Source organism: Bidens hawaiensis, unplaced genomic scaffold, assembly GCF_021521415.1.
Source record: "Bidens hawaiensis isolate Kalapana, Puna unplaced genomic scaffold, B.hawaiensis_p1.1 tig00066298_1, whole genome shotgun sequence".
In the NCBI taxonomy this organism is placed as follows: domain Eukaryota; kingdom Viridiplantae; phylum Streptophyta; class Magnoliopsida; order Asterales; family Asteraceae; genus Bidens; species Bidens hawaiensis.
Window position 1 is genome coordinate 44,923 of NW_027501801.1, and position 20,525 is coordinate 65,447.

The 20,525-nt window shown below is 38.2% G+C and overlaps 3 protein-coding genes and 1 pseudogene across 4 annotated transcripts; all 4 read right to left on the reverse strand.

Moving 5' to 3' along the window:
- LOC143604723 (uncharacterized) lies at positions 1-1,574 on the reverse strand. 2 transcript variants are annotated; one of them, XM_077081119.1, is made up of 5 exons: positions 1,375-1,574; positions 1,134-1,216; positions 751-872; positions 464-628; positions 1-387 (listed from the first exon to the last, which is right to left on the reverse strand). In XM_077081119.1, exons 2-5 carry the CDS (start codon positions 1,205-1,207, stop codon positions 107-109), a joined length of 642 nt encoding a protein of 213 aa, XP_076937234.1. In that variant the 5' UTR covers positions 1,208-1,216; positions 1,375-1,574; the 3' UTR covers positions 1-106. The 2 variants fall into 2 exon arrangements, with proteins under 2 accessions (XP_076937234.1, XP_076937233.1); XM_077081118.1 differs by lacking the exons at positions 1,134-1,216; positions 1,375-1,574 and having other exon boundaries at positions 751-964.
- Positions 1,575-2,898: 1,324 nt separating this feature from the next.
- On the reverse strand, positions 2,899-13,901 carry LOC143604717 (putative uncharacterized protein YDL057W). The gene is made up of 6 exons (XM_077081114.1): positions 13,856-13,901; positions 12,906-13,024; positions 12,749-12,831; positions 12,443-12,561; positions 3,251-3,415; positions 2,899-3,179 (listed from the first exon to the last, which is right to left on the reverse strand). Exons 1-6 carry the CDS (start codon positions 13,884-13,886, stop codon positions 2,899-2,901), a joined length of 798 nt encoding a protein of 265 aa, XP_076937229.1. The 5' UTR covers positions 13,887-13,901.
- Positions 13,902-14,150: 249 nt separating this feature from the next.
- LOC143604719 (uncharacterized) lies at positions 14,151-17,449 on the reverse strand. The gene is made up of 7 exons (XM_077081116.1): positions 17,322-17,449; positions 16,539-16,627; positions 15,635-15,753; positions 15,240-15,322; positions 14,962-15,083; positions 14,641-14,805; positions 14,151-14,569 (listed from the first exon to the last, which is right to left on the reverse strand). The coding sequence occupies exons 1-7, from the start codon at positions 17,447-17,449 to the stop codon at positions 14,289-14,291; spliced, it is 987 nt and encodes a 328-aa protein (XP_076937231.1). The 3' UTR covers positions 14,151-14,288.
- LOC143604721 (putative pre-mRNA-splicing factor ATP-dependent RNA helicase DEAH5 pseudogene) lies at positions 17,180-20,147 on the reverse strand (annotated as a pseudogene).
- Between the last annotated feature and the right edge of the window lie 378 nt (positions 20,148-20,525).

Here is a 20,525-nt window from a genome sequence, read left to right on the forward strand (position 1 = left end):
CACTAATATTCATGATCACAAGTCGATACAAATATGCTTCTTTTATGCTTTATTTTGTTCCAGGTACCAAAAACAAGAACACAACACAACATAGTTCTTCAGAGAGTCATGCTATACGCATCTTGTCCTTTAAGAAACCCAAAACAACCGACACTAACTCGTCTCTGTGGTTGGTGTAATTATGGTTAGCCCCTTCGATGATCCTTAACTCATGGTTGGGTATGATCTTGGCAAACTCCAAAGCATCTTCAACCGGAATGACTTCATCAACTGATCCATGAACCGTCAACACCTTGCAATCTTGGTCAACTTTAAGTCCCGCTTCATGCATGTTTGTGTTCAGGCGTTCCATTAGACTTTCCTCCGTCACACGATACAATAATGCCCCTATATAAGCAGAAAAAAAGTTGTAATTCCATTTCCACAGATACGGGTCAAAACATATAATCGTAAATGGTTAAACCTTTTCTGGATTTGATGTCAACAAAACCGTCCTTTTTCACTCTTTCCAGATTTTCTTTTCCCAAACGCTCCTCAATGCCTCTATCCATCTTATATCGACCAGACAAGTTTACAACCGTGTGAATATCGTGATGTAAAGACGCGTATAAAACCACAGCATTCCCACCTGCAAAAAGATATTATATTATCAGCTCTGAAACTAATAACCATGTTGACTTTCAATGTTAAAGTCAAATTAATATTGAAGATTGTTTGACCTCAAGAAGTAAAGTTGGCTAAAAACCATACCTTTACTATGTCCAAGAATTGCGCTTATAACACGATTTTCTGCAGTGAAATATTGGATTACTGCTTGTAAGTCATCAACCTCCTTAAGATAATTACCAAATTGAAATATTCCTTCACTTTCCCTGAAATACAAAAGTCGCAAAAAACATTTTGACTTACGGTTCAAATAACCGGAGCTAATTTGAAAAATGTTAGCCATTTAGATACGAGTCTTATAACAAAGCGCCCCTGCTTGTAGCATGTACATTAAGGTTTCTTTGTAATTATATAGTTTCTTGAAACTCAAGATGATTCATACAATCATATTTCATACTAGCTTTGAAATTGGCAATTAGTCTATTTGACTTCAAAAGTCAAAGTGCATCATTTAACATTTTGAATACCCGTTTCCTGAAAAATCAAAGCGAAAAGCACTAATCCCGTGTTTCTCTAATGCAAGAGCAAGTTCCACCATCATATTGTAGTCCTGGAGAAAGAACAAAACTCACAATAAGAAGTGACAACTTTAACCATAAAAAGGGTCGACAAGGCCAAATATGTCGAAAATCGCCCAAAGTGTATTTTTGATGCATCAACCTCCTAAATCAATATATTGAACATCAAAAGTAATTGAATAAGAGGTACCTTTGAGTCTCGGAAGCCATGACACAAGATCACAATCTCTTTAGACCCGGTTTCGTGCAACAAACCGACAAGTTTTTCACCACACTGGTTCTGTATAACTATTCTCTTCTGTTGAATCCCTGAAACAGTTGCAATTATAATGGATGCAAATTCTCAAATCTTGTAGTATAGCCTTATAAATCAAACAACTTTTATCCTTCTAACTTTCTTTCTAGTACATCCTATTTGGCTTATAACTATTAATGTCAAAAAGGGTAATATTTTAAATAAAGATTGACATACATCACCATAAGGTCGTGTTTATTTCACATAATGGAACGGAATTGGAATTTGCACAGGATTTGGAATTGGAAAGCATTGGATTTGGAATCTCAACATTCCAATAGAAATTGGAATCCAATTCCATTCATGATGTGATTGTTTGACAAATGAATTGGAATCTATCACCATGAATACCATCGCATTTCCAGCCAACCCCATCACGTTCAGGTCAAGAACCCAGGTCGCGTTAGAGTCGACCGACCGACCGAGTCTACAGTTCGGGTCTACGTTTCGTGTCGCGTTCGGGTCTACGTTCAGGTCGAGGTCGACGGTGTTCAGGTTGTTGACGCTCTGGAACGCTTCCGGGTCAACAGTTGAACTAAACGCGAACTGACCCGGAGCGTTGAACCAAACTGACCTGGATCATCAAACCGACCCGGAACGCCGATCTGAAAGTGCTACGAACACACCCGAACGCGACCATTTTAGTCAGCCAATCGAAGATTCCAACGAATTTACTTGAATTCCTCCACATTTTGGGAGGATATGGAAAATGGAATTAAGATTCCAATGAAACGAACACGCCCCCCTAAGAATGAATTAAAGGTCTAATTTGATTACTAGTTCCAAAATCATATGGGTGCATAGGAAATGATATAAAAAGTCAAAACTGCTCAAGGGTTAATCTTAAACCAGAAATGAACCCTTAAAGCAAGTAACTTTAGAGTAAAATTGAAGTGGGCATTGCCTGAAAAGTGAAAACTGACCTGGGTTTTGTTCGGTGGTGGTGGTGGAGTCTCCGGCAGCCATCTGCAGCTTAATTATTCGTCGTCTTCTGCTAGTGTTAATGTTAAGATGAAGAGTGTGAGAGTGGTTGTTGATGGATTTGAGATGATAAACAAGTAACGCTTACTAATTTGGAAGATGTTAAACAATCCATAGTCAACCCTTTGATTACCAGTTGGGCCGGATGTTACAGGTTATTACCAGTTGGATCTTGATGATTATAATAATAATAATAATAATAATAATGTAATTTGCTAATTAAAACATGCCATCACCAGCTTAAGTCAAGTTTAAGATAATTGTGTAATTTTACATTTACCATCATAACCAACTCTCTTGAGGTATGTATCGTACTATACATATTACATATATTGGGACTTTCATACCTTACTCTTATATTTATAATCATGCATCCATACAAATATTTTGCTTTAAATTTTATTTGGTTCAAAGAGCACAAAATGGTTCCTGAAAGGTTCATAACCTATGCATATTGGCCACTATCAAAGGTAAAATAACAGAAGCTAGTTTGTCTCTTTTGTTAGTGTAATCATGGTTAGCCCCTTCAAGGATTCTTAACTCATGGTTGGGCACAATCTTGGCAAACTCCGAAGCATCTTCAACTGGAATAACTTCATCAACTGATCCATGAACAGTCAACACTCTGCAATCTTGGTCAACTTTAAGGCATGCTTCATGCATGTTTGTGTTCATCCATTCCATAAGACTTTCTTCGGTCACACGATACAGAGCTTGTCCTACATGAGCATGAATATAGTTTTGTAATTTCACATCCGCATTATATCATAATTGTTATAATTAGTTTAACCTTTTTTGGATTTGATGTCGATAAAGCCTTCTTTTTTTGCTCTTTCCATGTAGTTTTTACCCAAACGATCCTCAAGGCCGCTGTGCATGTTATAACGACCAGACACGCTGATAACTGTGCGGATATCTTGATATAAAGATGCATATAAAACCACAACAGTCCCACCTGTAAACAAGATTATTACTAAGCATATTCGCTTCGAAACTATGGGGGTATTCAAAAAATGTTAAAAGTCAAAATCTTGAAGATTGTTTGACCTTAAAAAGTTAAACTGAAAAAATATTTTTATTTTCAGTCACAAATGAAACTTAAAACAATGTTTCAAACAAACAGAGTTTTCTCAATGTTAGAAGTATAAAACTTGAAGCTTTTTTTACCTCAAGAAGCCAAAACAGACAAAATGATGTACATACCTCTACTGTGTCCGAGAATTGCAGTCACAACTCGATTTACTGCAGCAAAGTGTTGAACTCCTGCTTTTAAGTCATCTACCTCTTTATGATAGTTACCAAATTGGAATAAGCCTTCACCTTCCCTGAAATGTAGAATTCGGTTTACAATCATGATGAATCAACGGAAAATATATGCATTTTGACTTGCCCGTTTCCAGAAAAATCAAATCGAAAGGAACTGATCCCTTGTTTTTCCAACGCAAAAGCGAGATCTACCATCATAATATAATCTTGGAGATAATGAATGTTTCAATCAAAAATTACAAACTCATTTCAAATTTTACTAGAAAGTGTTTTCTGTTGTTGCAGCAGCCTAAAGGTGATACTTTGATGCAATATTCTAGTTATTTAATAAGCTTCTACTCCTTTTTTTATTTTTATTCATCTTGAGGATTCAAAACAAATTATGTTATGTACCTTTGAGTCTCGGAAGCCATGGCACAAGATTACCATCTCTTCAGACCCCGTTTCGTGTAACAAACCGACTAGTTTCTCGCCACAAGTGTTTTGTATAACTATTCTCTCCTGTGCAATCATTGAAACCAAATATTCAATATAAGGCATAGATATAGTGTATTATTCTAACGTTGATGTTAAATGAGTAAATGGTTTTGAACATTATGACATTATATAATACTAACAATAAATTAATAATAATCAACATATGTTATGTAGCACATGCATGAAGCTAAGTTTGTTAAGAGAAAAGGATTATAATACAACAAAGTGACAATCGGGCAACAACGCCTTCCTTTTAAATAGCAAAACCGATCCTATGTTTGCGATTAAAAAGAAGCTAAATTTCTTTAAAAAAAAAGAAAAAAGACTTCTAGTTGTTTAAATCAAATTCAGAAACACATGTCATAACAAGTTGAATTGGGTAACAGAAAGATCTGACCTGGATTTTGCCCGAGGTTTCCGGTGGTGGTGGGCTCTCCGGCGGCCATCTTGAGCTGCTGTTGAGACATTATACAATTATTTAATTTAACTAGTTCATCACAATTATAGATATCTTACAGAATCCTAATGCTATATATATCTGTTAATAATTATTTAGTTTTTAGGGTTTTAAACTTCAATTATAGGGCTGTTGTTTGTGTTCATGTTTTCTGTCACCAGTAGTTGCATAATTACAAGACCCTCCGGGACCACGGTCTATATGTGGTACTTGATTTTTAAAGAGCTTGATGGAACATCATTTGTGCAAGCAAGTGTTTAATTTCTGTTAACAACTAAATTCAATAAGCTTAGTTTTTTTTATAAGCAATACAGATAATATAAAGATTAGGATCAATGGGCAACATCTTACTAATTTACTTTTGATGATCAATGCAAATGTTACCCACCTCTGAATAAAGTTTAGGTTGGGAGATCTCAAAGGGGAACCTCGCTTAGCTCCTTGTGATCGGGATGAGGTAGATGCCTCCCAGCCGGGGGGCGGATCGAATCGGAGTTTCCTTAGGTAGCCACCGACCTACAGTTATCCTTAAACTTCCGTGCTTGGTGGAGAAGAAGCGAACAAAGGTATGCTCGCGCTGTCTTGTTCTCTGTCGCGAACTGGGATCGCTCGCCAGCTAGGTCAGATTGGAGCAACATTGTATGAGAACATATTACCCATATTCGGGGACAAGGGGCGAAACGACCTCTAGATCTTGTTTCAAATTAATAATAAGGTGGTTAGCTTGAGAAAAATGGCCATGGATTGTTGATTTTAACGCATACTTATTTTTGAACAATAAAGATATACGTATTATAGATAAGAAAAAAACATTTACACTAAGACGTTATACACGTGCATGTACATATATGCGTGTTTATGCAGATATCAAGACAACACATGCAGAAGAATCTCATCTAATTAAAGTTTAATGGTGCATAACTGGCTCAAGTTTCAACAATTGTTACAGTAAACATAACAACCGATAGAGATATTATTGAATGCTTGGTGATTTCATTAATCTCAGCCCCTTTAATAGGCCAACGTATACAAAGAGATAAACATATTTTGAGATAAGATTATCTCATTAATAATACAAATATAATCTATATACAATTCTAATCTATTACACCCCTGGAGTCGAAGCGGGAGGCTCTCGGATGCTGAGACTGGATCTGAAATCTTCAAATAAAATCTTTGGTAGCCCTTTGGTGAAAATATCCGCGATCTGATATCGCGTAGGGACATGTAGAATTCGAACCTTCCCTCGTTGCACTTGTTCCCGCACAAAATGAATGTCGAGTTCGATGTGTTTTGTTCTTTGATGTTGTACGGGGTTACCAGATAAGTAAATTGCACTAATGTTGTCGCAATAGACCAAAGATGCTGAAGATAACGGTCGTTGAAGTTCAAGCAACAGATTTCGTAGCCAACAAATTTCAGCAATCACGTTGGCGACACCTCGGTACTCGGCCTCGGCACTTGAACGTGACACAGTTGTCTGACGTTTTGATGACCACGAGAGAAGATTGTCGCCAAAGTAGACGCAAAACCCGGATGTAGATCTACGGGTATCCGGACAGCCCACCCAATCGGTGTCCGTGTATGCCCGAAGCTGCTGATTACCAAAATGGCCGAGGGTGAGGCCGAGATGCTGAGTGCCTCGTAAGTATCGGAGAATGCGAAGCAGAGCGTTCCAGTGGGAGAGATGAGGTGCGTGCATATGCATGCAGACCTGCTGAACCACATACGAGATGTCTGGGCGAGTAAATTTTAAGTACTGTAGCGCCCCTACAAGACTTCTGTATAACGTTGGATCTGTAAACGGTGTACCGGCTTCAGAGTTTAGTTTAGATTTAGTCTCGACTGGCGTAGGAACGGACTTGCAAGAAGACATGCCTGCTCTAGTAAGAATGTCGGTGACATAATTACATTGAGATAGAAACATTCGGTTTCCGCTTCGTTTTACCGATATCCCCAAGAAGAAACTGAGGGGGCCGAGGTCCTTCATGGCAAACTCCGAAGCAAGCTTGTCCATGAGGTTCTGACGAAGATTATCAGACGATGTGGTGAGGATAATGTCGTCGACATAAATTAATAAATATGCCATGTTGTTGCCGTGTTTGAAGACGAATAAAGAGTTGTCACAACGACTTTGACAAAATCCCAAAGTTGTAACAAAATCCGTGAACCGTTGGTACCACGCCCTGGGTGCTTGTTTGAGTCCGTATAACGATTTTCTCAGTCGGCATATGTGGTCTGGATGATCCCGATGTCTGAACCCCATAGGTTGATACATGTATACAATTTCATTCAGATGACCATGTAAAAAGGCATTCGTCACGTCTAACTGATGAACTGGCCAAGATTGTGTTAAAGCCAAAGATAACACGGTGCGTATTGTTGCTGGTTTAACCACTGGACTGAACGTTTTCCCACAATCAACTCCCAACTATTGGTTTCGACCATCACAAACCAACCTAGCTTTATACCGTTCCAGAGTACCGTCAGATCTAAATTTATGGCGGAAAATCCACATACTTCGTATAACATTCATTTCCGGTTGACGGGGGATCAATTCCCACGTCCCATTTTTAATAAGGGCATCAAACTCAATTTTCATTGCTTGGCGCCATTCTGGGGTGGACAAGGCGACCGATGGGTTACGGGGTATAGGGGCGATTGATGTCGAGTTTAGATTAAAGGCTTGTTTGGGTTTGGTGATTCCGTCCATTGAGCGGGTACGGATAGTACGGGTATTTGTATTTTGAGTAGTGTGGGCCGGATCGGATGTGTTTATGTGAGTTGGTGGAGTGGCCGAAGAGGTAATGGGTTGGATTTGGTGGGCCGTAGGTGGGACATTTGGAGTAGGAGGCAAGACAGGTCGTGGAGGGGGTTGGTCTTTGGGCCGGCGGGAATAGACAAAGGGTAGTGAGCTGGGAATGTGGGTAGAAGGTGTACTGGGCTGTGGTGTTGGGGTCGTAGGTGATGGTGTGTTTTGGGCCGTATTATGTAGGGGTTGTGTGGGATTAGAGATGTTAGGCCAAAGATAAGGGTGAAGACCTTCTGTCAAGAAACGATAATCTTGTAAGTTCGGTTTGTTTATGGTTTTGAAAGGGAATGAGGATTCGTCGAACCGAACGTGCCGACAAATGATAATTTTGTGATTTTTTGTCAAGACACTTATACCCTCGGTGTTGATTTGGATAGCCAAGGAAAACACACGGCATGGAACGATGTTCCAATTTGTGAATTGTTATGTGTGGGAGTAAAGGATAGCACAAACAACCGAACACGCGTAGGTGGTCATATGTAGGTGAACGATTGTAAAGAAGGTGTGTCGGGGTTTTAGATTTAAGGGTTTTGTTGGGTAAAATTTTGAGGAGGTAAGTTGCCACTTCCAAAGCATGGTGCCAGAAAGTGTTGGGTAGGTTGGCTTGGGCTAGGAGAGTGCGAACGATGTTGTTAATGGAATGAATGGTGCGTTCCGCTTTTCCATTTTGGGAGGATGTGTGAGGACACGAGAAACGAAATTGCATTCCGGTTTGGTGACAAAAGGTTTGGAAGGAGGTATTTGAATATTCCCTTCCGTTGTCACATTGAAACTGTTTGATTTTTTCGTTCAAATTGAGTTTCGATGAGAGTGTAAAATTGTTTAAAAACCGAAAACACTTGAGATTTATGTGAAAGAGGGTATGTCCATAAAAAATTCGTGTGGTCATCGATAAATAGGATGTAATATCGGTGACCACCCGTGCTAACAATAGGTGATGTCCATAAGTCACTATGTAATAGATCAAAAGGCATACAAGTGAAGTTATTAGAATCAATAAACGGTAGTCTAATACTTTTGCCAAAAACACATGGTTCACAAACTTGAGAAAGAAATCTATTACAATTAATAAAATTTAACTTATTTAAAAACTTTAATAAATCGGGAGGCGGGTGGCCCAGGCGTTGATGCCACACGTCTTGGGATAAAGCAGCAAAGGTGGATGGTGAGCGAATCTTGGAGAGAATCTCGGGTGTGAGCGGATATAGGTCCTCAGTGCTATTGCTGCGGAGGATACATGCCTTGGTCTTGAGATCCTTCACAAGAAATCAAAAGGGTCAAATTTGATTGAAATTTGGTTGTCGGTAGTTAGGCGGCGGACGGAAAGTAAGTTTTTGATAATGTTCGGTGCCATAAGCACGTTATTTAATTTTAGGGGTGGGTAGGGTGGTTTAAGTGTTTGGTTGCCTTGTCCGGTCACTGGAATGATATTACCGTCGCCAACAATTATATTACGTGAGATGCCGGTATTAAAAAAGGAGGAGAAATTACCTTGATTATTGGTCATGTGGTTGGTTGCACCAGTATCCATATACCATGGCTGGTCGGGCGGATAGAGTGACATTGTTTGAAAAGCCTGGTCAATGTCGGTGGGAACGTACCCCATCGGGTATGCTTGTGCTGATCTTGGTCCTAAGATGCCTTGAGACGGCTGTGTCGGTGTTTTAGCAGCCGTCGGGTGTGACATTCGTCAATTTCGGGTCTTGTTTGTATTCGTTTTTGTATTTGTTTATTATGTAAACCGACCCGATTTGTAAACCGAAGCTTATGTTATAATCAAAATGATGGATTTATGTTACAATATTGTTTCACACTTGTTGGGTCTTGAAAACATCCTATTTTTATTTTTATTTATTATTTATTTATTTATTTATTTTTTTGTTGTTTTGTGTTTTTGTCTTGATCCATTTTGCATGAAAACTCTTGTGTCTCACACCCATATTTGACCACCAACATTACCCTATATATACACCACCTTTCCTCTTCATTTTCCCTTGCTACAACTCCAAAAAAAAAAAAACTCTCTCAAACATCAAAGATTCAAGGTTATCTTCTTAAGTGTTCTTGAAGGATTTTGGTCTTTCATCTTAATTAGTTTATGTAGCCTTATTAATACTTGTTTATGGTTGTGCAACATATATATAATATACACCCCTTGTTTACCTTTGGTAGTTACTTCTCCGATTCCGGTCGGTAAGGTTTCGGACCCCATAAGGCAAGGCTTCATGGAGGACTTCGTGTCCTTGATATATATATATCTATATAACTTGTTCATACATATTAATCTTGCTTATTTTAGTTTGTTGGTCATGTTTACAAGTTCCATGGTTATGGGTTTTTAAGAGTCTATGCTTCGGTTTAACCGTAAATAGCTCTAAACCGTAAACCGAACTTTGTTACTAATTTTGTTTGTTTAAACATACTTAGTGTTAGATCTAAGTTTCTAAAATCATTTTTACAAATTCTATGGTTATGGGTTTGTAGAATCTTACCTCGCTCTTAACCCGAAACACGATCCGAACCGAAAACCGAACTTTTGTTTAAAGACTTTATTGTTAACTTTTGGTATTTTTTATTTGTACATTATTATACAAGTTCTTTAGTGTTTGGACATGTGGAAACCATCTATGAACTTGTTGTGAGATGGAAACCGAACCAAACCGATTCTTGCTCGCTTAAGACATACAAGTGTGTTTTTTTAGCCATCAAGACTTGTATATTTCTTTAAAAATAGTTACAAATTGATTTTTAAATATTTTTGTTGTTACAGTCAGAGATGTTGCAGGTTTGCATCTTGGTTGATTTATGATTGTGAAGAAAACGACATCAAAGACCTTAGGATATTAGTAAAAAATGAACAATATCAAATTTGCCATATTTTGTGATATCTTGTTTATGGTTATTTTATGGATAATTGTTATGTGACATTTTCGATGTTGTGAAATAAAATGAGTTTGTTAAATACTGTCACTTTAATTAATGTCATGTGCTTATGGACAATCGTTACACCTCGGCATGTTCCGCCGCCTTTGGTCGGGGTGTGACATCGGGTACGGGCATGGTGGCATAACCGGCCACTGTTGCCAAGCTTGTTGCGAAGCACCCGGTTGAAATGCGAGCAAAGGACCCCATGGAGTGTATTGCTGATATGATGTTCCCCCTCTGCCCCGTCCATAATTGTTGCGTCCCCGACCACGACCGCGCCCGCGGTTCCGTCCCCGGCCCCTATCGGCAGAGGAAGTCCGGTCAGTAGAGTAATCGGTCCGGGAATTTGGTGGGTTTGTTGTTGTATCCGCTTTGGCCGAGGCCTGCAGGGCGGCACTTGCAGTTTGTGCGGCATGAAACGCACGAGCTGCAATCTCTATTTCTTCTTGACAAAGTTGCGAGCGGGTACCATTAAAGTCCGGTAGAGGGTTGGTGGAGCGGATGACGGTGGCTATGGTGCGATATTGATCGGTGAGACCCCCAAGAACCTGAAGCACCAATTGAGTCTGTGAGAGTGGAACATCCACGTTTGAAAGCTGATCAGCCAAAATCTTCACTTCTTGACAATACGATGCCATGTCTTTGAATGATTCCAGACGCGTATTGTTGAGTTTAGATTGAAGGTGCAAAGCCCGAACGCTCTTATTATCCTGGAACAAATTCTCCAACGCGGTCCAGGCGTCATAGGCAGTGGTATTTTTCTTCATTACGGTTTGAATAAGATCGATGGATATGGTACCGTATATCCATTGTAAAACAATGGCGTCGATACGGTTCCAATCTTCTTCGGTTTACTTTGTCGGATGAAGCCGGGGTCGATGTGGAAGAAGATAATGTAACTCGTGGCTGAAGGTGGTGTGCTACCTGGTATGCGGTACAATGAATTCGGAAAAGCTCTGACCACGTTACGTATTGAGCGCTGGCGTTGTCGAGGGTTATTGGAATAAAATTCTGTATATTTGTGACGGTGATGGCTGGGTGGATCTGCGTGGCCATCGTTAGTTGCTGAGAGAAGGAGAAGAAGACTGGTGTAGGAAGACGCAGGCCGGCGAGGGGAGGATGGCGGCTGTAGGGTTAGGATCTTAAGGATGATACCATGATAGAGATATTATTGAATGCTTGGTGATTCCATTAATCTCAGCCCCTTTAATAGGCCAACGTATACAAAGAGATGAACATATTTAGAGATAAGATTATCTCATTAATAATACAATTCTAATCTATTACAACCAAATAACCACAATGTAAACTTATGGATACATAAGTAAATTGTTACAGTCAGAAATCAATTTTTAGTTTGGTCTTCAAGAAATCCAAAACAGCAGAAACTAATTCGTCTCGGTGGTTAGTGTAATCATGGTTCGCCCCTTCAATGATTCTTAACTCATGATTGCGTATGACCTTGGCAAACGCTAAAGCGTCTTCAACTGGATTGACTTCATCAGCTGATCCATGAACAGTCAACACACTGCAATCTTGGTCAACTTTAAGTCCAGCTTCATGCATGTCTGTGTTCAGGACTTCCATTACACTTTCCTCCGTCACACGTTCCAACAATTCTCCTAAATAAGCAGGAAATAGTTAATTATAACCGAGCCGATAAGGGTTAAGATTTATCCCTAACGGATCAGTTGAACAAATAAAAACATTGAACTAAAAGAAAACCGCTCAAACGGGCCAAGGCTTGTATATGATTAACCTGTTTCAGATATGATGTCGATAAAACCATCTTTTTTAAGTCTTTCCAAATAATCTTCTCCCAAAAACTATGCGAACCTATCCATATTATAACGACCAGACACATTGACAACCGTCTTGATATCATGATGTGAAGATGCATATAAAATAACCTCACTCCCACCTGCAAAAAGATTTTCCAGAAAACAATCAAGTTAAGGTTTATATCAATTTAGTTTTACATAAATTTGAAAACGAAGTTGAAGCTTGTTTGAGCTCAAGAAGTCGAATAAGCTAAAATGGCGTACCTTTACTGTGTCCAATGATTGCACTTACAACACGATTTGCTTGAGTGAAATGTTGGATTACTGCTTTTAAGTCATCAATCTCCTTACGGAAGGCACGTTGAGGTAAGCCTTCACTTTCGCTGAATAATTGTCAAAGAAGATGCATTTCGATTTTTGTAGAAATATTAACGTGACATCTACTAATTAATCGAAGTCTGGTAATGAATTATAAATTGGTTTCTATTATACGTCTAATTTATCTTTCGTTGCTAACAGATGGAAAGCGCGTAAAGTTAGTGACTATAAGCGCTATAGTATAGGATTAACCCGTTTCCTGAAAAATCAAAGCGGAAGCTGCTGATTCCATGCTTCTCCAATGCAGAACAGAAGTCCACCATCATACTATATTCCTGAGCCAACAAAACACCCCACAAAAAGTTAAAAGTAAATATAAAAACTAAGCGAACGGGAAAGTCGCATGCACCTTTGTAAAATGGAAGCCATGGCACACGATTACAATCTCTTTGGATCCTGTTTCATGTAACAATCCCACTAGTTTCTCGCCGTAGTTGTTTTCTATAACTATTTTCTGCTGTTTAATCTCTGAAAACATGTAAGAATATCTAGTAAACTATCAAGGTAAAAGTAGAAACTGGATTAAGATTATAAAAGATTAACTATCTTTAGTAACATTTTAAGTCCTATTAGAGGCTCATCCCTTACAATAGTTCTCTACGTTTTCTAGTTGAATTATAATAGAACAATAATAGGCTCCTGAGGTATTATGTAAAATATAAAATATATAGGAATATAGGAATACAATATTGCAATGAGAATAATTAAATATTATAATAAACAAAATACCATAAATTCTTACTAAATTATTCTATCTAGTAACTACCATTACATAGGTAACTTTTAGGAAATCAGAATTACCCTGTAACTTGCAATGGTATGTAATGTTGAGCAAAATGTATCATACTATATTTATTATTTCTTGTTCATATTTGTTGATTCTTGCAAATATAGATAGTTTAAATGATAAAAGTGTTGATGTCAAAGGTGCTAATCTTTACTATAACATTGATATAATTGCAAATTCAACTCAAAAATAACCCAAAAGTATATGATCCCATTATAAAATATAATTCAAAAGTTAATCCATAATCAAAAATAAACAAAAACACTTGATTTTCAAAAAATAATCCAAAAGTTTACTAATTTCAATGTTAATTGCTAGGTTAAAAAGTAATTTTTAATAAAAATAGGCTGCAAAATATCAAAAATCTCTTTGGCTTTAAACCGCTGGTTCGATGTTCTAGCAAACCGTTCAAAAGTAGTGGGCTTAAAATACCGGCTTGCTATGCGAACCCTGATATTAAATGTTCAACCGGCCGGTACAAACTGGTCTAGAAAGATGGCCTAAAAACTGACCTAGGTTTGCAGAGGTGGTAGTTGAGTCCATCTTCAGCTTAATTGGTGTATGGTATATTATTATTAACGGAACCATATGAATCAATATCCCTATTCATTTATAACCACACATTTGCTTTCAATACACAAATACCTCAAATGACTTTCTTTCTTTCTTTTCTTTTTTTTTTTATTTATTTATTTAAGTTAACAATTAAACTACATGTTTTAGTTGATCTTATCAATAAGATATATTTCATTAACGATTTTTCAAGAAAGTTGTATCTTTTAACTTTTATTTGCTAGTTCTTAAAATTTTTGGTGTGATACTGTAACGACATTAAACGTTCTTTACGGTACAGAGCTGAATCTCAACAAATGTCGACGGTAAACATAAGAACCAAATATTCCAAATTATTAGTTCGGTTTAAAGAAAACATGGTTCTTCAAAGGTTCATGCCCTATGAATATTGTCTTTTAAGAAGGCCAAAACAACCAGAACTAACTCGTCTCGGTGGTTGGTGTAGCCATGGTCGGCCCCTTCAATGATCCTTAACTCATGGTTGGGTATGATCTTGGCAAACTCCAAAGCATCTTCAACTGGAATGACTTCATCAACTGACCCATGGGCGGTCAACACCTTGCAATCTTGGTCAACTTTAAGTCCCGCTTCATGCATGTTTGTGTTCAGGCGTTCCATTAGACTTTCCTTCGTCACTCGATACAACAATTCTCCTGCATAAGTAGATAAACAGTTGGTGACAGTTAAATAGACTTAATATTGGATGTAAATAAAATGGTTAAACCTGTTTTGGATTTGATGTCAATATAACCGCCTTTTTTAGCTCTTTCCAAATAATCTTTTCCCAAACGCTCCTCCAAGCCCCTATCCATCCTATAACGACCGGACAGATTGACAACCGTCTTGATATCTTGATGTAAAGATGCATATAAAACAACCACATTCCCACCTGCAAATTTTTTTCCAAAAAAATAACTGGGCTTAACATAATCATAAAACTAATATTGTGTAATAATAAACAGTCCGATTCATGACTTAAATCAATGAAATAAGCTATGTGAAGCTTGTTTGAGCTCAAGAAGTCAAATAAGCTAAAATGGCATACCTTTACTGTGTCCAACGATTGCACTTACAACACGATTTGCTTCAGTGAAATGTTGTATTACCGCTTTCAAGTCATCAACCTCCTTGCGGTAGTTACCAAATTCGAACGAGCCTTCACTTTCGCTGAATAATCGTTACAATAGAAACATTTTGAGTCGTTAGTTATAATATTTTACCTTTAGATTAGAAGGTTAAATAGTGATTTAGATTTTTTATATGCATTTAACTAAAAGTTGGTTGCTATCATCGAAAAAACATGTACAGTTAGTTATTATGTACCCGTTTCCTGAAAAATCAAAGCGAAAGGCACTGATTCCCTGTTTCTCCAACGCAATACAGAGTTCCGCCATTATACTGTATTCCTGGAGACAACAAAATGTCGCACAGTAAATTAAAAATAATTACAAAAACAAAGATTTTAGATCAGGGGGGCACACTACCTAACAAAATCTTTTCAAGGGGTGCACTATAATAAAAAGATTTTTACTTTACATAACAAGACACCACAAAAGGCATATGAAACACTAATTCGTTGTCGTTCTGATGCTGTAGCAGCTTAAAGATGATACTTTGATGCTATATTTTTGTTGCTTATTGTGATAAGAAGCTAATTATTTATCTAAAATTTTAAAAAAGCATTGAGCATGAAAAGCAATTAGAAAAGTTGCATGTACCTTTGAGGATTGTAAGCCATGGCATATGATTACAATCTCTTTGGATCCTGTTTCATGTAACAATCCCACAAGTTTCTCCCCGCAATTGTTTTTAATAACTATTTTCTCCTCTTTAATCCCTGAACAGATGTAAATGTGAAAAGTTATCTTGGTAAAGTAGAAACTGCACTAAGATTATCCCTCTAAGCATATATACTATAAAACCCTTGTTAATGAGAAAGTTTTTAATCACATGGAATGCATTAGTTAATAGTTTTTAACCATTTTCGCAACATTTTAAGTCCTATTTAGTAGGGGTGTGCATGAAACCGGAAAACGAACTGAAACAAAAACTGACAGTTTAGTTTTATGTTTTTGTAAATGGTTTTCCTTGTATATATACCGACCCAAACCGAATTTATAGATTTTTTTTTTATTTTAAGTAATTTAAAAGAATTTAATGAATATGTAACTCATATATTTTAGCCCAAATGTATAATAATCAATTAGTTATTACTTAACAAAACAATTCAGTCCCAATGCAAAATTTTGTGCCAAAAAAAGTTTTTCGGTCAAAATTTTAAGGTCAAAAGGCAAAACCGAAAAAGAGAAACCAAACAGTTTCAAAAAATCAAAAACCAAAAGTTTTAGTTTTTGGTTCAGTTGCCCAAAACCGGCCCGCGCACAACCCTACTAGTATTTGGGGCTACTCCTATAAATTTGATGGACTAAGTAGGTTACAACAACTCAGAAAAATAATCTAAAAAGCAAGTGTATATATTTAGTGTAAAAAGTGAAGTGGGTCTAGGGAAAGATGGCCTGAAAAGTAACAAAGATCAAATTTTGATGATGGGTTCATCTTCAAATCAGTCATTAACCCTAAAAGCAAGTAACTTTATTGAAGAAAGATCGCCTGAAAACTTACCTAGGTTTGCGACGGCCATCTTCAACTTAATTCGTCTTCTGGTGTGAGAGTTATTGATGATGGAGGCTGCTTGTTTCAGTGGACTTTTGCTTATATTTATCAAATTTGAGGGTATCAACTCAATCAATGCCCCCATTTATTTGAATACAAAAATAACATTTTGTTTCCTCAGTTTGAATCAAATTAAAGATTTATCTCTTGCTCACGAGCTGTCCAAACGGCTCGACGATCGCTCCACGTTCGTTTTAAAAAGCACTCGTTTGGTTTTGGCTCGGTTTGTAAGCACATACTCGGCTCGTGAACATCACTAAGATTTATTTTGTAAAACCGAAAGACCATCTTTGAAAACAAACATCGTCCAGAGGGCAAAACGCGTAAAAACTAAAAACCAATCATGACCTAGGACTGAATCCGCCATCAGATTTAGAATGCAATTTGTTCTTTAATACAAACAAACGTACGCAATAAAATCTCACTTATAGCAAGCTACATCTTGTTCTTTAACATATCTTCATATTCAATTTTAACCGTTATGCTACATGTTATAAGCTATGTACATTCTACATTTATACTTGTATTAAACAATCCCAACATCCATACATGTTTTTAGTGCATTCATATTTTTTTTACTTTTTACAGTGTAATTTGTAAACTTTATGCAATTCCAACTTATTGAAGGTACAAAATGAAACCAAAGACCAAAAACAACCAAAATAACTACAACTTCAACCCGCTAATCAAGCCCGTCTTTTGCTCAACCGCCATGAATTCGGTTCGTGGTACCTATCATAAAGCGGCTCAATCCGTTCGTGTCGCTTCGGCTTGCTAATTTTAGTCGGGTCAGACACCTTAAAGAACCGTGGTGCCAGTTCCACTAGCCAGTTCAGATCCACAACAGCAACCTCACGCATGTATTATTTTGTTGTCATCACTAGCTCATGATAAATAACCCAATCGGGCTGCCTTTGGAATAAAGCACTACCCGGGTGTATGTACACGGGCTGGTTCTCAACTATTGTACGGTACCCCTCTTGCGGGTCCTTTCGGGCCGCATGGAAGAAAAAGCCTGCTGTTATCGCCTTTTGTATCTTTTTATAATTTGTTCCTGCACTCACAACATCCAGTTTGTACCGGTCCATGATGGACAAAAGCTGCTTTCTAACATCTTGGGCCCGTCTCAGTGATCGGGCCTGAACAAAATTCGCGAAACACCACGGGCTCGAGAAGTTCTTAGCTTTCCAAGCGTTGTAAACAGCTAGCAAAGTCAAATGATCACCTTCAGGTTGATAAAACTTAGCCTTCTTTTGATCTGCTTGAGCTTGTTTCTCCTTCGGTCGATAAAACACATTCCCAGTTGTAATCATAGCGATTATTGTCACGATTTCATCACTACAACCCAAATCAACACTCGCTAATAGCATCTTAGATAAAGGCGGTTCGAGTGGGAATTCCGCCATTTTCTTGCCTAATTTAGTTAAAAGCCCTTCTTCATCTAGAGCACCAAGAGTGTATAGCTGTGACAAAGCTGAAACAAGAGCTTGAACCGATGGTGGATCCATGAAATCGAAAGAAAACAAATCATTCATCCCCATAGCCTTCAAATTCAATGTAATTAACCCAAGATTCACCCTTTGAATCTCTGGAACCGAGGTTGGTGACATTTCATTCTTGAAAGCGTTTTCGGTGTATAATCTATAACACCTTCCAGGCCCGGTACGGCCCGCTCGCCCAGCTCGTTGCTTAGCTGATGCTTGTGATATTGGAGTGATAACTAGCGAATCAAGACCCTGTTTCGGGTTATAAACATTTTGTTTCGCAAACCCGGGATCAACTACATAAAATATCCCATCGATTGTCAACGAAGCTTCAGCAATGTTAGTTGCAACAACCACCTTCCGTTTACCTACCGGCGCAGGTTCAAAGATTCTTGATTGTAATTCACTAGGGAGTGCACTGTAAACAGGTAATATTATCAATTCAGGCACGTTTTTACCTAATGCCTTCATCCGATCATACAAACACTGACAAGCGTGATCGATTTCTTCTTGACCGGTCAAAAAGACAAGTATGTCCCCCTCGGGTTCGGTCAAATGGATCTGCATTACAGTAATCAAAGTCGCATCAAGATAATCACTTTCAGGTTGTTTGGTGTAAAGAATCTCAACCGGAAACGTTCTGCCCGGAATTGTGAATATCTTGCAGTCAAAGAAATATGCAGAGAATTTTTCTGCATCCAACGTTGCGGAAGTGACGATTAACTTCAAATCGGGTCGTCTTTTCACTAGACCTTTTAATAACCCGAAGAGAACATCAGTATTCATTGTTCTCTCATGGGCTTCATCAAGCATGATAACTGAATACTGAGACAGATTCTCAACGGTAAGAATCTCCATTAGCAGCATACCTTCAGTCATGTACTTGATCACGGTTTCTGGGCTGGTACAATCCTCAAACCGAATCGAGTATCCAACCTCCTCACCTAACCGACAACCGAACTCTTCAGCCACCCTCTTGGCTACAGATTGTGCAGCCACCCTTCGCGGTTGTGTGCACCCTATTTTACCCTTGGTGGTGTAGCCCACTTCAGCAAGATACTGAGTCACCTGGGTCGTTTTCCCTGAGCCTGTTTCGCCTATGACAATCAAAACCTGGTTATCATGAACAGCTTGAATCAACTCGTTCTTCAACTTGTGTATAGGCAATCTTTCTCTTTGTTCTTGGAGAGAAAGCTTTGACCTTTGACCAAAAGTCAACGTCTTACCAAAAGATTCTTTCTTCCAATCAGGCATATCATATGCAGACAACCCGACTCCCATTAGCTCCTGTGCCAGATGCCTCTCACCTGACCCTGGCATTGGGTCTTCCATGGACGGTTCAGATCTTTCGGGATAGCATCAAGCATTGACCTTTGTTGTTGATCTCTCACTTCTCGTCTTTCTTTTATAAGAGCCGATTGCAGCTGCGCAGCACGGCTCAAAGAACCCTCCGGATTCTTAAAAATCTTCACTGGTGACATATCCGTTGAATAACGAGTATGCCCTCGTAAAAACACCGGCGTGTCCTCATTTAACTCGACCTCAACATCCTTATCAGCATTTTCTTCATCATAATCTTCTTCACGAAAACCCATTGTATCAATACTTTCTTCATCGTAATCATTCACAGTAAAAACACCCGAAGCGATCAACTGCTTCGCCTCCCATTTCTCAGGAGAACTCATTCTCTTTGACCGCATACGAGAATCAAAAACATCATCTTTTTCGGTGATCTTTACCCCTAATAACCCAGTCCTAGATGTAACAGTCTTGTTCGATGGTACCGGGTCCTGAATAGTATCCGTGACAGATACGGGTACCGATTTCGGGGGCAAAATCGTATGAATAATTGTTAGTAAAGTTGTAAGGAAGTAAACAGGCAGATCAGCACCGTTCTGTTTCAGCTTAGTTTCGAAATCATTAAGGGTTTGAGAGTTTCGGCCAATTTCAGTGATGAATTCGGCTAAAACTTTATCGGTAAAGCCAAATGAGATTCGAGTTCTGTGCATACCTTTTGTACAAGTGATAGATACTGGAGTTTCTTAAAGCTTGAGTCTTTTGGTTCGGAGACCATTATTGAACACAGGAAGCTAAGCTATTGAATCAATTGAGGGTTGTGTAATTTGGGGTTAGGGTTTTTGTGGTGCACCTGAAATTGAATTGAGAATTAGGGACTCATAAATAGGTTTCTACTTGGGAAATGATCATTTCAATTCGTTCATTGTTTACATGGTAAAAAAATACCTTATTTCCAACGAGTCCGTTAAAAATTTCATAGTTTATTCTTTCTCAACACATTTGAAAATATATAAAACAACATCTCTAATTAAACTGTGTCGGTACTTGAATCCCAGAAGCTCTCTACAATAAACATGTTCTTCAAATGGATCTAAACATCCCTTGCGGCCACACATGGTATATCTCGTCAATCGAAAGACAATTCTTAAGGATA

What these genes read in the sequence shown, in the direction of transcription:
- LOC143604723 (XM_077081118.1), bottom strand. Translation starts at nt 949, where the DNA reads ATGGCTAACATTTTTCAAATTAGCTCCGGTTATTTGAACCGTAAGTCA. An exon ending in AATTCTTGGACATAGTAAAG is followed by an intron (nt 629 to 750) that starts GTATGGTTTTTA and finishes ATCTTTTTGCAG; the next exon opens with GTGGGAATGCTGTGGTTTTA. An exon ending in TGACATCAAATCCAGAAAAG is followed by an intron (nt 388 to 463) that starts GTTTAACCATTT and finishes CTGCTTATATAG; the next exon opens with GGGCATTATTGTATCGTGTG.
- LOC143604717 (XM_077081114.1), bottom strand. Translation starts at nt 13,886, where the DNA reads ATGGACTCAACTACCACCTCTGCAAACCTAG. An exon ending in TACCACCTCTGCAAACCTAG is followed by an intron (nt 13,025 to 13,855) that starts GTCAGTTTTTAG and finishes ACATGTTTTCAG; the next exon opens with AGATTAAACAGCAGAAAATA. An exon ending in TTTGATTTTTCAGGAAACGG is followed by an intron (nt 12,562 to 12,748) that starts GTTAATCCTATA and finishes ACAATTATTCAG; the next exon opens with CGAAAGTGAAGGCTTACCTC.
- LOC143604719 (XM_077081116.1), bottom strand. Translation starts at nt 17,449, where the DNA reads ATGCGTGAGGTTGCTGTTGTGGATCTGAACTGGCTAGTGGAACTGGCA. An exon ending in GATGGCCGTCGCAAACCTAG is followed by an intron (nt 15,754 to 16,538) that starts GTAAGTTTTCAG and finishes ACATCTGTTCAG; the next exon opens with GGATTAAAGAGGAGAAAATA. An exon ending in ATGGCTTACAATCCTCAAAG is followed by an intron (nt 15,323 to 15,634) that starts GTACATGCAACT and finishes TGTTGTCTCCAG; the next exon opens with GAATACAGTATAATGGCGGA.